The sequence below is a fragment of the Ambystoma mexicanum genome, chromosome 4p, assembly GCF_040938575.1.
Source record: "Ambystoma mexicanum isolate Mex_15411 chromosome 4p, UKY_AmexF1_1, whole genome shotgun sequence".
NCBI lineage: Eukaryota > Metazoa > Chordata > Amphibia > Caudata > Ambystomatidae > Ambystoma > Ambystoma mexicanum.
Window position 1 is genome coordinate 1,023,708,890 of NC_090927.1, and position 13,181 is coordinate 1,023,722,070.

The following is a 13,181-nucleotide window of genomic DNA, read 5'->3' on the forward strand; positions in this document are numbered from 1 at the left end:
CAAATCCTTAAATAAATCGGACTAATAACTCTTACTCAACTCCTGTGCATCGCTTCTCAGCATCCTTTGGAAGGCTTCCCTACTTCAGAACTGACAACTGTTTTCGTCATATTTGCTCCTTAACTGCTATTTTTAGGGTATCTGCAGGGAAGTTACGCTGGACATGACTGGTTTGCATCTTCAATTTTCTTGCTCATGTTCGGGGACGGCGACAGAACGTTAATGTTTCTTCAGCGATTCGCCAGCCTTCTCGTCTCAGCATTTCTCTGGCTGCCACGGCTGCATATATCTGTAAGAATTTGGCCGTTTTTCCTGCAACCAGCTTTGAAATGTTTCGAAATTAATATTAATCACATTCTGTTTTTTTGTAATGCATTAACTTTTGATCAAAGTATTGAAGTGATATTTTTCCCCTAACAAAACTCTTGGCGAAGAGTACATTCAACACATGTACACTTGATTGGCAGTGCTTTTGAAGGTGCTGCCTAAAGCTAATTGGTAGGCCAATATGTCTGCTTGCGTTGCTGAAATCTAATGTTAGTTTTGCTGTAGTTTCATAGAGTGTTCTATTATTGCAAACCAAATGATACCTTAAAGATGTCATCAATATGTCCATGTTACAGTTTGTAGTTTATTTCCTTAACATATTGATTCCTTTTTCATTTTTGGATAAATTATTAAATATATATTTTGGGACACCACAGTTAAAAAGCTAGTGGTTTGCAACTTTGAACTGTGCGTCCCTTTTTAACCAGAAAAACATGACTGATAATTGCATAACATGTGTAAAAAAAAACGTTATTTATATTTTATTGCACGTTTAAGGGTAATTATGACCCTGGCAGTAGCCGTGCAGATAAATACCGGCACGGCTGCCGCCAGAGCCATGAATTTACCGGCCCCCGGCAATGGGGACGTACCGGGGCATTACAGCTCCGTCGGACACGGTACATCCCCATTGCCGGTAATTATTACTCCCTAAAATAATCACGTGGAATGTCAGGGGACTTAACAGTTACTTGAAAAGGAATAAGGTAATGCTGTATCTAAGAAGGCAAAAGATAGATATTGCGCTACTGCAGGAAACGCATCTGACACGGGAGAAGATGGGGTTGATTGTTAAGAAATGGAAAGGGGTGGTGGTGGGCTCGACATACTCTGCGTATGCCAGGGGAGTACTAATTTGGGTGGCGCCGCACGTTCCGTTCCAACCATTGCAGGAGGTGGCGGAGACGGATGGGAGGATGGTTATGCTGAGAGGGTTGGTGGAGAATAAGGAGATAAGCATTGTAAATACATACGCCCCCAATCGAGACACAGCAGCATATTTCAGGACTCTGTGTACCAACCTTGGCATATGTATGGGTAGCACAGTGATTTGTGGTGGAGATTTTAATTGTGTACTGAATCCCAACGTAGACAGATCGGATGGCAAGATTGATAGACCTTCCCCGGCGGCGAAAGCACTACAGACACTGCTAGATGTCTTTCGTCTGGCGGATGTGTGGAGAATGAGATACCCCCAAGAAAGGAAATACTCGCATTACTCCGCCCCTCAACAGCTACACACGAGGCTGGACTATGTCTTCGCCACGTCGGATGTGATAGCAGAGGTTACTCAGGTGGAATATAAGGCAAGGGTCCTCTCAGATCACTCTCCATTGGTTCTGGGGTAACAGTACCGCCCCACGAGGGCACGGATCCCGACGTGGCGCCTTCGTACTGAGGCGCTCAAGGATCCAATCTTTAGAGAAGATATAAGGGAGGAGATTGCCAATTACTTTGAGGAGAATACGGGTAGCGTTGACTCGGCAGGTACTTTATGGGAAGCCTTTAAGGTAGTGATGCGAGGGGTTGCCATAGCAAAATGAAAAGGCCTGCAGGGCGGGGTGCTAGCCGACCTATGTCGGACGGAAGAGGAACTGGAGAGAGCATTAAAGGGCAGATGCGAAGATATGGAGCGGGTACTTGGGCCTCAGCAGAAATGTGCGAACACTGGGAGAGACTCTGCAACCTTAACTATAAAAAGTATATTGAGAGGCAGCATGCGGGAGGGGATAAAACAGGACGATTGTTAGCGTGGCTATACAAGAGCGAGGCTCCCAGACCCCCGATTAGAACGATAATGAGGGAAGATGGTAGCGTAGTGGACACCCAAGAGGGTGTCAACGAGGAGTTTGCAGAATATTATAAAGTGCTGTATGCAGATGAGATGGGGGGCAGCTGGGAGGAAATAATGGAAACGTTAGAAGATATAGGACTACCCATGATAAGTGAGGAGGAAAGGGATGAGCTAGATTCACCAATCACCCTGGAAGAATTAGAAGAAGTAGTGAGGAAGTTACCTACTTGCAAGACCCCAGGGGCGGATGGGCTCCCGAGTGAATTTTATAAGACATACAGGGAGGAAGTGCTCCCCCCGATGTTAGAAATGCTCAATGAAGCGTTTGAGGTGGGACGGTTGCCGGAATCACTTAGAGAGGACGCCATAATACTGCTTCCCAAGCCCAATAAACCTGCACACAGCTGTGGCTCTTACAGACCTCTCTCGATGTTGAATCAGGACAGCAAGATATTGACGGCTGTCCTGGCAAACAGACTGCAGAAAGTGATTAGCAAGCTAATACACCCTGACCAGACGGGCTATGTCCCGAAAAGGAATATAACTCATAATCATAGGCGACTCTGACGGGTTGTTGAGTGGGGTAGTACGGCTGAAGGCGAAATGGCAATCGTGTCTTTAGACGCGGTCAAAGCTTTCGACTCGGTCAAGTGGCCGTGGTTGCTGGCGGCCTTGGAGAAGTATGGTATGGGGCCTGGTTATATGAGGTGGGTGAAGATGCTATATAGTGAGCCACTGGCCAGAGTTAAAATGGGATCAGTAATATCTGAGAGGTGGCAACTCAGTAGAGGCACAAGGCAGCGGTGCCCTTGGTCCCCGATGCTCTACATATTAGCCCTGGAGCCCCTAGCAATATACCTCAGACAGCAATATGATACGATAGGTATTGAGGTGGGGGGAGAACAACATCTGATCTCCCTATACGCAGACGACTTGTTGCTATACTTATGGTATCCAGAACAAAATCTCCAGTACATACTGGAGGTGATGGCGAGGTATGCGGGGCTGTCCGGCATAGCGGTGAATCCCCAAAAATCTAGTATGTTTCCGCTAGGCGATTATAAGGGAACCCCTAAGAGACGGTTACCGGTGTTACAAATACCATGGGAGGTCAGTTCTTTCCGGTATCTTGGGATAGATGTGTACCATATGGTGGAGGAGAAGCACAAGCATAACACCGAGGTGGCGCTCAAGAATGTTGAGAAGTGTATGCTATTTTGGGTTAAGTTGCCCTTAGCAATGATGGGTCGGGTGCAATGGTAAAAATGGTGGTCCTGCCTAGGCTTCTGCACTATTTTAGCAATATCCCATACATGATACCTAAGAAGTTTTTTGCTAAACTTAACAGTATGTGTAGGGATTTCTTGTGGCATGGTACCCGGAACAGAGTGGCGCTGTGGAAACTGCAGAACTTTTATGAAAAAGGGGGGATAAAACAGCCCAATTTTGAGGTGTATTACGTAGCAAGTCAGCTGCAATATGTGGCTCAGTGGCTTTCAGATGAGGTGACCCCTGAATTTAGGTTATTTGGACATGATTGTGCCCCATTTCACCTAAGAGAGATGATCTGGCTGCCCAAGTCCGAAATGAGAGAGCACCCTAGGATGATGATGCTCGGGTGGCGGATGTGGCGTCGGGCGTGCCGGATGATGGAGAACCCATTTCCATGCTCCCCGCAGGTGCCGCTAGTCGCGTTGGCAGGGGATGATAGGCAGTTAAGGGCGATTATCAGGACTCATTGGGAATCGGTGGGGCTGGTGACGTTAGGAGACGTCTGGCAGGTGGGGACCATTCTGGACTTTGAGGCCCTTGGGGAGCAAACAGGCTTGCATGCGGGCCAGTACATCACATACCACAGAATTGTGCAGAGAATTCGGGAAATGTGGCCTGAAACTGTATTAGAAGGAGAGTCAGATGCCACTATGGAGGCAATATATGATATATCGGATGGGGGGCATGAGATTTCTAGGTCGTATGAGATGGTGATGTCTAAGGTTGGGAAGGACTTGACGCAGTTGAGGCTAGATTGGGAGGCGGAACCCCGATGGAGGATGGGATGTGGGAACGGGCAGTGGGATACCATAAGAAGGTGTCAAGGAATGCCAGACTAAAAAAAATACAACTATATATTACACACAGAGCATATATGACGCCTATGAGGATATCAAAGTTCGAGAACGCTGGGCGACAAGCGTGTCCCAAATGTGACGAGGAGAATGCTGATATGACACATATGTTTTGGTCATGCCCAGTAATTGAGCGTTTCTGGGGTGAAGTGGCACGAAAGCTAGCCGAGAAAGGGGTCACGTTAATCATAGATACAGCTTGGGCCTGTTTGCTGGGAGGGTTCCCCAGATCATCAAAACTTAAGCATGTTGCTAAACTGAAGGATTTGGCATATGTGCTTGCTAAACGAAGGATTGCCATGGGATGGAAGTCTTGTCACAGGCCACGGGTGGAGGTGTGGTGGAAGGAGTTACAGAAATGGGCAGAGGCGGAAACAATGGTATGGCAAGAGTCAAACACTGTAGAGGGGAGGAAGAGACAGGGACCCTGATGGCATGGAAATCATTAATAGCGGAATTGTTTGGAGTAATACAAGATTGGACAGAATCTATAGGAAGCGAGACACCGCCGCATGCGGCAAATACAGAGAACAATGAACAGACAGGCTCATGAAGGAGGGTGCGAGGGGGGGGAAGCCGTGACCAAGATTAAGAATTAATATGATTATTTTGTTGCAAAATGCACTGCGTGTTTGGTTGTATTGTTGTTTTGTTTGATTAAAATTAATAAAATTGTTTTTTTAAAAAAAAATTATTACTCCTCATTCCCATTTGAGTCCCTTTGGACTCAGTGGGAATGGGGAGGCTGGATGCACCGGCACCATTCACAAATGGTGCCGGTGCATCAGTCGAGGCCTTCTCGCAGGTGCCGGACTGCCCGCCAGGTCAGACCTGGTGGCCGCAAAGGCACCCGCGAGCAGAACTCGTAGTTTGCTGGTCCGGTAACAGCAGTGCCGGTAGCTTACTGGCACAGTTGTTACCGGACCAGCAAACTTGGAATGAGGCCATGTCTCTTTTATATCTGTCTCATCTCAGAACAGGTTATCATGCCATGTTCTTTCTGGAGAGCAGCGCCTGCTACCTTTTTTGAAATATTTGCAAGGAACTTGGGGTTGGTCGCCCTGAGTTACGTGGGGGCAACCAGACGTGGACTCCCTGCTCACTCTGCTCAGAGAGGCACAGCTTCACCCCACTGATGAGGCCCAACAAGGCTGAAACACGTTGTATGGGGTTGCTGTTGGTACTCTTGTTCAGAGAGGAATTGCCATAGCATTTCGGTGCTGGACTGCCCATGTGGGCGGGACAAAGACTGATATGCAAATGGATATTTCCCATCTGTGAAAGGTACAGTGAGCAAAAGGCGTGTGTTGCAAACTCTCATCTCAGAACAGGTTATCATGCCATGATCTTTCTGGCGAGGAGCGCCTGCTACCTTTTTTGACATGTCTCTTTTAAACACTCCATGAATAGGAAAGCAACGCGTTAACGTAATTTGGTTTTTTGGGCCTGTCTAGACAGAGCTTGCTTTCTGCCATCCTTTTGCCAGTGCATATTTACTGGGACCCCTACTGCTCTGTCAAGCATGACAAGTGTATTCTGCTGAAAGTTTGGTTCCACCAGCTAGCAGCAACTGTCTAAATAGGTGAGAGTTTTGTGAATCTTTAGTGTTGTATGTCATTGTGCTAGCGTTGCCTATGGCTGCCTCTGTTGGTGTGTGAAACTAGACACAACTAAGCTCCAATTCTTAATGGCCACCATCGGAGAAACACATTCTACATTCCTTAACACAGCTGTCAGAGTAGTGTCACCAGATGGCCATTTCTCTCTCTTTCTCTCTCTTTCTGCTTGTGATGAATCTGATGGTGTCATCATTCCTTTCCGGAAAATGGCTTCTCCCCATGTGGCCACGGGATGGCAGCCACTACCTGATCCTGACCCTGGGGGCGGCTATAGGAGGGAGGACCACATGGGGCAGAAAACCCACAAGGGAGTGTCTTGATATCATCGTACAAGACATGGTATCTCCCTTTTCTTTTTGAGGATACCCGTTCCATTCCCCAGGCCTTAATGGCATATTGTTACTCCGATTCCCCATCTTTGTTTAAAGTTGGCGAGTCTCATACCCAAACTGCCATTAGGGAAAATGTACTAGAAACTGAGATGAAGAGGCAGGGAGTGGTAAAGATAACTTCCCCAGGGAACTCAGTATCCATTTTATTCAAAAGCTCACTAGCCTTCCAAGACTAAGAATACTTTTTCAAACTCTAAATATAAGTCCTCAAGACCTAATTTACTATTAAAAATACAGAGACCACTTTCTCTAACTCTCCCTACAAATTATCAAGAACAAACTTCCCTTTTCGTGACATTCAGGATACTGCAACAAGGAAGCCGAGCCCAGTAATGAGGATCAATGAAGACCAGGAATGCAAGACACACTCTTGTTGTTGTAAGCATATGACGGATGATGGGACATTTAAATCGCTGAGCCGGCTAACAGGAACAAGCTGGCTGGAGAAGTCTTGTCCTCTTGGTGATAGCGGAGAGACTGCGGGGTCGATGCAAGGTCTGGAAAGCCAACCGGCTCAAAAGAGAAACCAAAGGAGGCATGCTGCAGAGAACAGAATGGCACGCGAACGCCAGAATGGGAAGGACGGCCTCCTTGTGTTTCGTTGCAACGGAAAGCAGCTTCTGCGTGGCTTAAACCCAGAGGAACGCAAAGTGGGTGAGCAAGAGCCATGGGAAGCACAGAAGCCACGAGGCAGAGACGGAGAACCCAGAAAAAGTAAGCAGGACGCCGAAGAGATTCTGCAGGTCTGCGGCAGGAGAAGCAATCCCTGCCAAAGAGAACCAGTGAGTCCACCTAAGGGAAACGGGGATGCCAGGGCATTTTAGCAACGGTATCGAAGCCAACAGAAGTAAACGAAGTTAGTGAGAAGAAACAAAAGATACAATATTCCTTAAAGAGACAGACTAGAGGAAGGTTAATATGCATATGTGGATAGTCTTGCAGTAGTTTCTACCAGGCATACCCAATCTGCAAGTGTGTGTATATGAGAAAAAGCCCTGGCTGGAGAGTATACCAAGCATACCCAAGTTGTAAGTGTTTGTATTAGAGAAAAAATCCCTGACAGGAGAAGACCAGGCAGATTCAAGTTATATAAGAAAACCCCCTGGCAGGAGAGGACCAGGCAGATTCGAGTGATATGAGAGAAAGTCATGGCAGGAGAGTGTACCAGGCAAAGTCACTATGAAGAGCATGCAAATTACATTGCATGAGAGAGTCCTGATAAGAATACATTAGGACGTAATCATAAACTGTGCAGAAGTTATTTTGCATCCTTTATGGTGCTGAAATATATCAAGAAGGGAAAGGAAGAACACACTAGGTTTCTATCAAGGTTCAGACGGCCAGCCAAGATAGGTTTGATTTAAGAAAGACACAAAGAACTGATATCAAGCAGAGTGAAGAGAATTCCAGGGAAAGAGGGCCCCAACCACTTGGAATTAAGAACATTTGGAGCTTTTATGTTGAAGTTACGCATTTTCCTTTTTAAACATTTGAACACTTTTCAAGGCCAAAGACATTGCCCTTTACATCTTAGAGTTAAGTTTTAGAATGTGAGAGTCAAAATAGTACTTCAATGGATTTCCTTTCTCCCGCAGATTCCTCATCTGATAGATATCCTCATCCAGCTCTGCTGCTCACAGACTTGTTCGATAGGGGGCGTAGTGACCTCGACTCGATCTGCGATCCGTCTTGCTCCATCATCAGCTCCGGATGTGATGTTGGGGGTCGTATATATACCACATCACTACGCCCCATACCTCAGTTTCTTTTTTCTGCACGCTCGACATGCTGTTCTAGGGGAATATGACAACTGAGTCTACAGTTCTCTTTAATGAAATGTGTCTTTTTATTGGTCTAACATCTCGGTCGCGATATGTCTGCCCCACGGATTTACGATTTCAAGCAATGCGGCGACTGCCAATATAAAATGTCAGTCACTGATCTGCACAACGTATGTCTGTGGTGTCTCTGTGCTACTCGCGACACTGAATGGTGTGCGTCGTGCTCGAAAATGAATCTGAAGTCTGTGTGCGAGCAGACAGCAAAACGCGAGTTAGGCCGACCGCCTTCAAAATCTCCAGCGCGGTCGACTGTCCGGTCCTCCAAGGCCGAGACTCAGGGGCCTACCCCCGAAAAAGAAAAACATTGATGGAAGACCAACGAACTGTCACACTCGAGGAGCCATTCTCCCTCGCCGTTGCATAAGAAAAAGTTGCGTCACCGTCACGAATCCGACTCATCGTCGGACAATGGTAAAACCTCGACAGGGCTGACCATTCAGCAGGAGTGGGAGGAGTTTAAGAGCCAAATATTGGCCATCTTTCAAAAACAAGCGGCAGCTGGTGTCGATGCTCCCCCCCAAGCTGCATGCCTCGGAGGCTGCAGCAGCGCTCGGCACTCCCGACCCGACGCATGCCCCTGTACCGATGCTATCAGCGTTGGAGAAACCAAGACATATTTACAAACTGCGCCGTGGCACTGAAGATGACAATACATTAACAATGTTAATGTATTGTCATTTCAAGCAATACATGAAATACCTCCGTCACTCTGCCTACTAACTCACAAATATGCAGACCATAATGTACCCAACAATGCACATCTTCAGCGCCACGGCGCAGTTTGTAAATATGTCTTGTTTTTTGTTAGTATAAATTAAAGTTTTGTTTTGATATTCCTGTATCTAAAGGTGTTTTCTATTGAGCTAGCAACTGCCTAGCTCCGCTGCCAAATTGTGACCCTATGTCACGCCCTTGGTTAGGGTAGCTTTGGCTCACTCTTGCTCTTACTGTACTTCCTACCCTCTTGAGTGAAGCCCCCTTCAAAAAAAGAAGGTTCCGCCCATTTACTTCTCACACCTGGTCACTACTACCCAGGCTGGTCTGCTCCCTGAACTTGAAGCCCCATGTGATGCCAGTCCATAAACTCCAGTTCATCGGAGCAGTCCCAGACACCCAGGCGGGGAAGGCCTCACCCCCCCCCCAGCGGAGAGTCAACAGCATTGAACAGATGGTGAACCTGTTCCGTAAGCATGTCATCCTATTGGCAGCTTCCTTCCTCCACCTCTTAGGCCTCAAGGCTTACTGTATTTTTCTAGTGCGCATGAGGTCTCTTCAGTGGCTCCTACGAGGCTAGTGGTCTCAGTACCTCGGAACCCTCTCGGATTCCCTCAGGGTGTCCAGGTCAGTGGTGGATGACCTTGGTTGGTGGGCCAACATCAGCAATCACATGACATACCTTGTCTGCTAATCCCAGCACTTGCCACCTTCTGGCTAAACTACCCCTACTTATTGCCTCTATTTATTTATTTTATTTATTATTACTTACTGTTTTCTCCTCCGCACTTTCCACTTCTCCCCCTTTCCGTGCACTTTTCCCCTTTCCGTTTTCCATGTACTTGCGTTTTCGTAATGTCTCTGGGCGTAGTAATATCGTTGTTTTTGTTCTCTCCTGTTCCCCTCCCTTGCCTTGTCACGCTCTGAAACACTTGTACGAGCGCGATATTAATAAAACATCAATTCAATTCAAAATTCCGTGGCTTCAGGCCTGAGTGGTCACGGATCCGTCTCTGAGGATTGGGGCGCTCACTGCAAGGATTTACATGTGAGCAGCCTTTGGCCAGCAGTGGAAGCCAGTTGGCACATCAACAGGCTGGAGTTGCGAGCCATCAGGTTAGCCCTGAAGGTGTTCGCTCCATCTTTGAAGGGGAAGCATGTCATGATTCTGACGGACCATGCACTACCTGAACAAGCAAGGTGGAGTGCGCTCCCTCTGCATAGAGGCAATGCAGTTGTGGTTCTGGCTATAGAGGAGGTCTTCTCTCGCTCGTGTACCCCACAGAGTCCAACAGGAAGTGCAGACAGTTTGGCTTGAGAAAATTCCCAGCGAACGCGTTTCTGGTGGACTGGACCGTCGCTCTGCACTACGCCTTCCCTCTGATCCCCGTCATTCCTCAGTTCTCAGGAGATTGAAAAGGTTTCGAGGAACCACGATCTTGATCACCCCAGACTTGGTGAGGAGTACATGGTACTCAGACCTTCTGGATCTGATCATCTGCCCACTCTTACGGTTGCCTCGTTGCCTTGATCTCCTAACACAATTGGAAGGTCGGTTACTGCACCCGAATCCGAATTCCCTCAACCTGCATGCGTGGTTCTTGAGAGTATGAGGTATGACGGCTGGGACCTCTCGGAGGAGGTACTCGAGGTGTTGCTGGCTGCATGCAGACCTTCTACAAGATCCCTAAATGGGTGCAGGTGTAGAAGATTTGAGGTGTGCAGGGAATGTGAGATCGACCATATTGCTTGCCCCACCACCACAGTGATGGAGTTCCTGCTGTCACTGGCCTTGTTAGGCCTTCAGGTACCACAGTCAAAGTATATTTGGCGGCCTTGTCTGTGTTCCAGAGGTCCCCGGATCAAGGTTCCTTCTTTTTTACGATCGCGGTCATGGCCCAATTCCTAAAGGGCCTTCTGAATACGTGCCTGCCAACTCCCTTTGTTGTCCCAGATTGGGATTTGAATCTAGTGTTGACTTTTTTGATTGCAGCACTTTCTGACTGCTCTCTTTGGCTGCTGTCCCTGAAGCCAGCCTTCTTTGGTGCTATTACTTCGGCCAGGAGAGTACGCTAGCTTCAAGCTCTGTGTTGCAGGCCCCCGTTTTTTGCTCTTCTTCTGGGAAAAAGTCTCACTTAAAGTAAGACCTAGATTTTTACTGAATGTGGTTTCTGAATTTCACCTCTCTCAAGCCATCGACTTGCCAGTATTTTGTCCTCCGCCTCATCCTTCCAAGGATTCGGAGCAGTTCCATCGATTGGACCAAAAAGAGCCTTGAGCTTTTATGTGTCTAGGACATCGGAATTCCACTAATCTGACCCAATTAATCGGGGTGTTCTCATTAGGGATATCCGTCTTGCAGCCACTTGGTCTTCATGGCACACCTTTACCAGGCATTCCTGAAAAACCTATTGATATAGCGCTTTCTGGCCACCTCCATTGTCTTACTGCTTGGGTCTATCAGATGAGGAATCTGCGGGAGAAAGGCAATCCATTAAAGAAGAAATTACTTACAGTAATGTTATTTCAATGGATTCTTCTCCTGCAGATTCCTCATGTTCCCCCCACATCCATCCCCATTCAGAAATCATTGACGGTTCTTGTGCAGCTATCTAATGTAAATGGACACCTGGTGATGGCCTGAGGTTTCCATTTCTTTCTGCCTAGTCGCATGTTTTGAGAATATATATATAAGAAATTACATTTTTGCTGTTTTTCTTGGTATTTGGAAGCCTTGTTCCAAATTATTTTCATCCCTGAGTGATGTTGTCATTGTTAAGTTTAACTGGCTGATTAGCCTTGTTTCCATTGTTTTCCTCTGCAGCGATCGAGCACAGTGAAAAAGGTGGGGAACTGAGGTACAGGGCATAGTGATTTGGTATATGTACGACACCTGACATCACGTCCGGAGCCGACGATCGAGTACCGAGCAAGAGACGGATCGACGGCCGAGTCGGGGTCACTACGCCCCCTGTCGAAAAAGTTTCAGAGCAGCAGAGCTGGATGAGGATATCTATCATACGAGGAATCTGCAGGAGAAGAATCCATAGAAAGAACATTACGATAAGTCATTTCTCCTTTGGACAGAGGACAGTTTGCTTTGTACATGTTAACAAAGGACAGACTCCTTAGTTTTGCTTTAAATAGGGAAATGCCTCCTCTTAGAGCAGGGACAGAGAGGCATTTTCCAACCCTTTTGTGTTTCATAAAGGTTTGTGGCCAAATTCTGAGTCTCCTGTGTCTGCGTCTCATTTCTGACCCCTCACACCTCTGTCCTTTTCTCTCTTTTTCTCCCCCTCTCCCTCTTTCCCCCTTTCCCCTCATTCTCTACCTCTCCCTTTCTCTCTCCCTCTCTCCCTCTTTCTTTCGTTCCCTCTTTCTCTTTCCCTCTTTCTCTCGCCCTCTCTTTCAGTGGATTGCTTTCTCCCTCAGATTCCTCATCAGATAGCTATCCATTCTAGTGTCAGCTGCTCCGAATACTTTTCAACAGGGGTCGTAGTGCACCTTGACTCGGCCATCGATCCGTCTTGCCTCGATGCCTTTGTCGTCTGAACGCCTGAACGTGATGACGGTCGTCGTACATATACCCCATCACTACGCCCCTGTTCCTCAGTTCCTTTTTTCCACGTGCTCAGCACGCTGCTCGAGGAACGTTGCTCTCAACAGCATTTACATTCGACAAATTTGCCATCTCTCTATTTTTTCGATGCTTGAGTCATATCTGTGCCCAAGGTATCCATGTTCACATGCTGCAAGGACTGCAGCTCCAAGATTACCATTATGGACCTGCACAAGATCTGTCTGTGGTGCCTCAGTGCTGGTCACGACACAGAGGGCTGTGGTTCCTGCAGAAAAACGAACCCAAAGTCCTTCAGAAAATGGGCGATGAAACCTCCTTCAAAATCTCTGGTGTAGTTGACCGTTGGATCAGAAAGACACTAACAGTAAACCAAGAAGTGGTCACACTCCCGAAGCCACTCCTCTTCCTCCCCCTCCCACACAAAAAGCCAACACTATCGGCACCTACACAGATCAGTTTTTTCGGATGACCCCGATAAGTCGTTGGCTGGGCCGACATCCAGGGCCGAGTGGGAGGCTTTTAAGGAACTAATATGGCCGTGGCTGCGGCCACGGGTGATCCCTTGATGCAGCAGGCCCCATTAGCTCCAGCGGCACCTGGTAACCCCAGCGCCAAAGTTACCTCTGTTTCTATGCTATCATTGGCGGCTGAGCCATTAGGCTTGGTGCTGAGTAAAGTTGGACTGCCTTCGGCACTGGTACTTGCTAGTGCGCCTCCGCCGCCGATGCTAGCCAGTGCGCCCCTAGTGTTGATGCACCTTTCTGCGCTGATCGCAAAACCGCCTGCA

The 13,181-nt window shown here is 47.6% G+C and overlaps 1 protein-coding gene across 3 annotated transcripts in view; it reads left to right on the forward strand.

Moving 5' to 3' along the window:
• Positions 1 to 13,181, forward strand: part of TBC1D32 (TBC1 domain family member 32) — a 2,506,374-nt gene that overhangs the window by 2,107,159 nt on the left and 386,034 nt on the right. For all 3 annotated transcript variants that reach the window (XM_069606604.1, XM_069606605.1, XM_069606606.1), the window contains one exon: positions 137 to 291. In XM_069606604.1, coding sequence (XP_069462705.1) covers positions 137 to 291 — 155 coding nt within the window. The remainder of the gene's footprint in view (positions 1 to 136; positions 292 to 13,181) is intronic.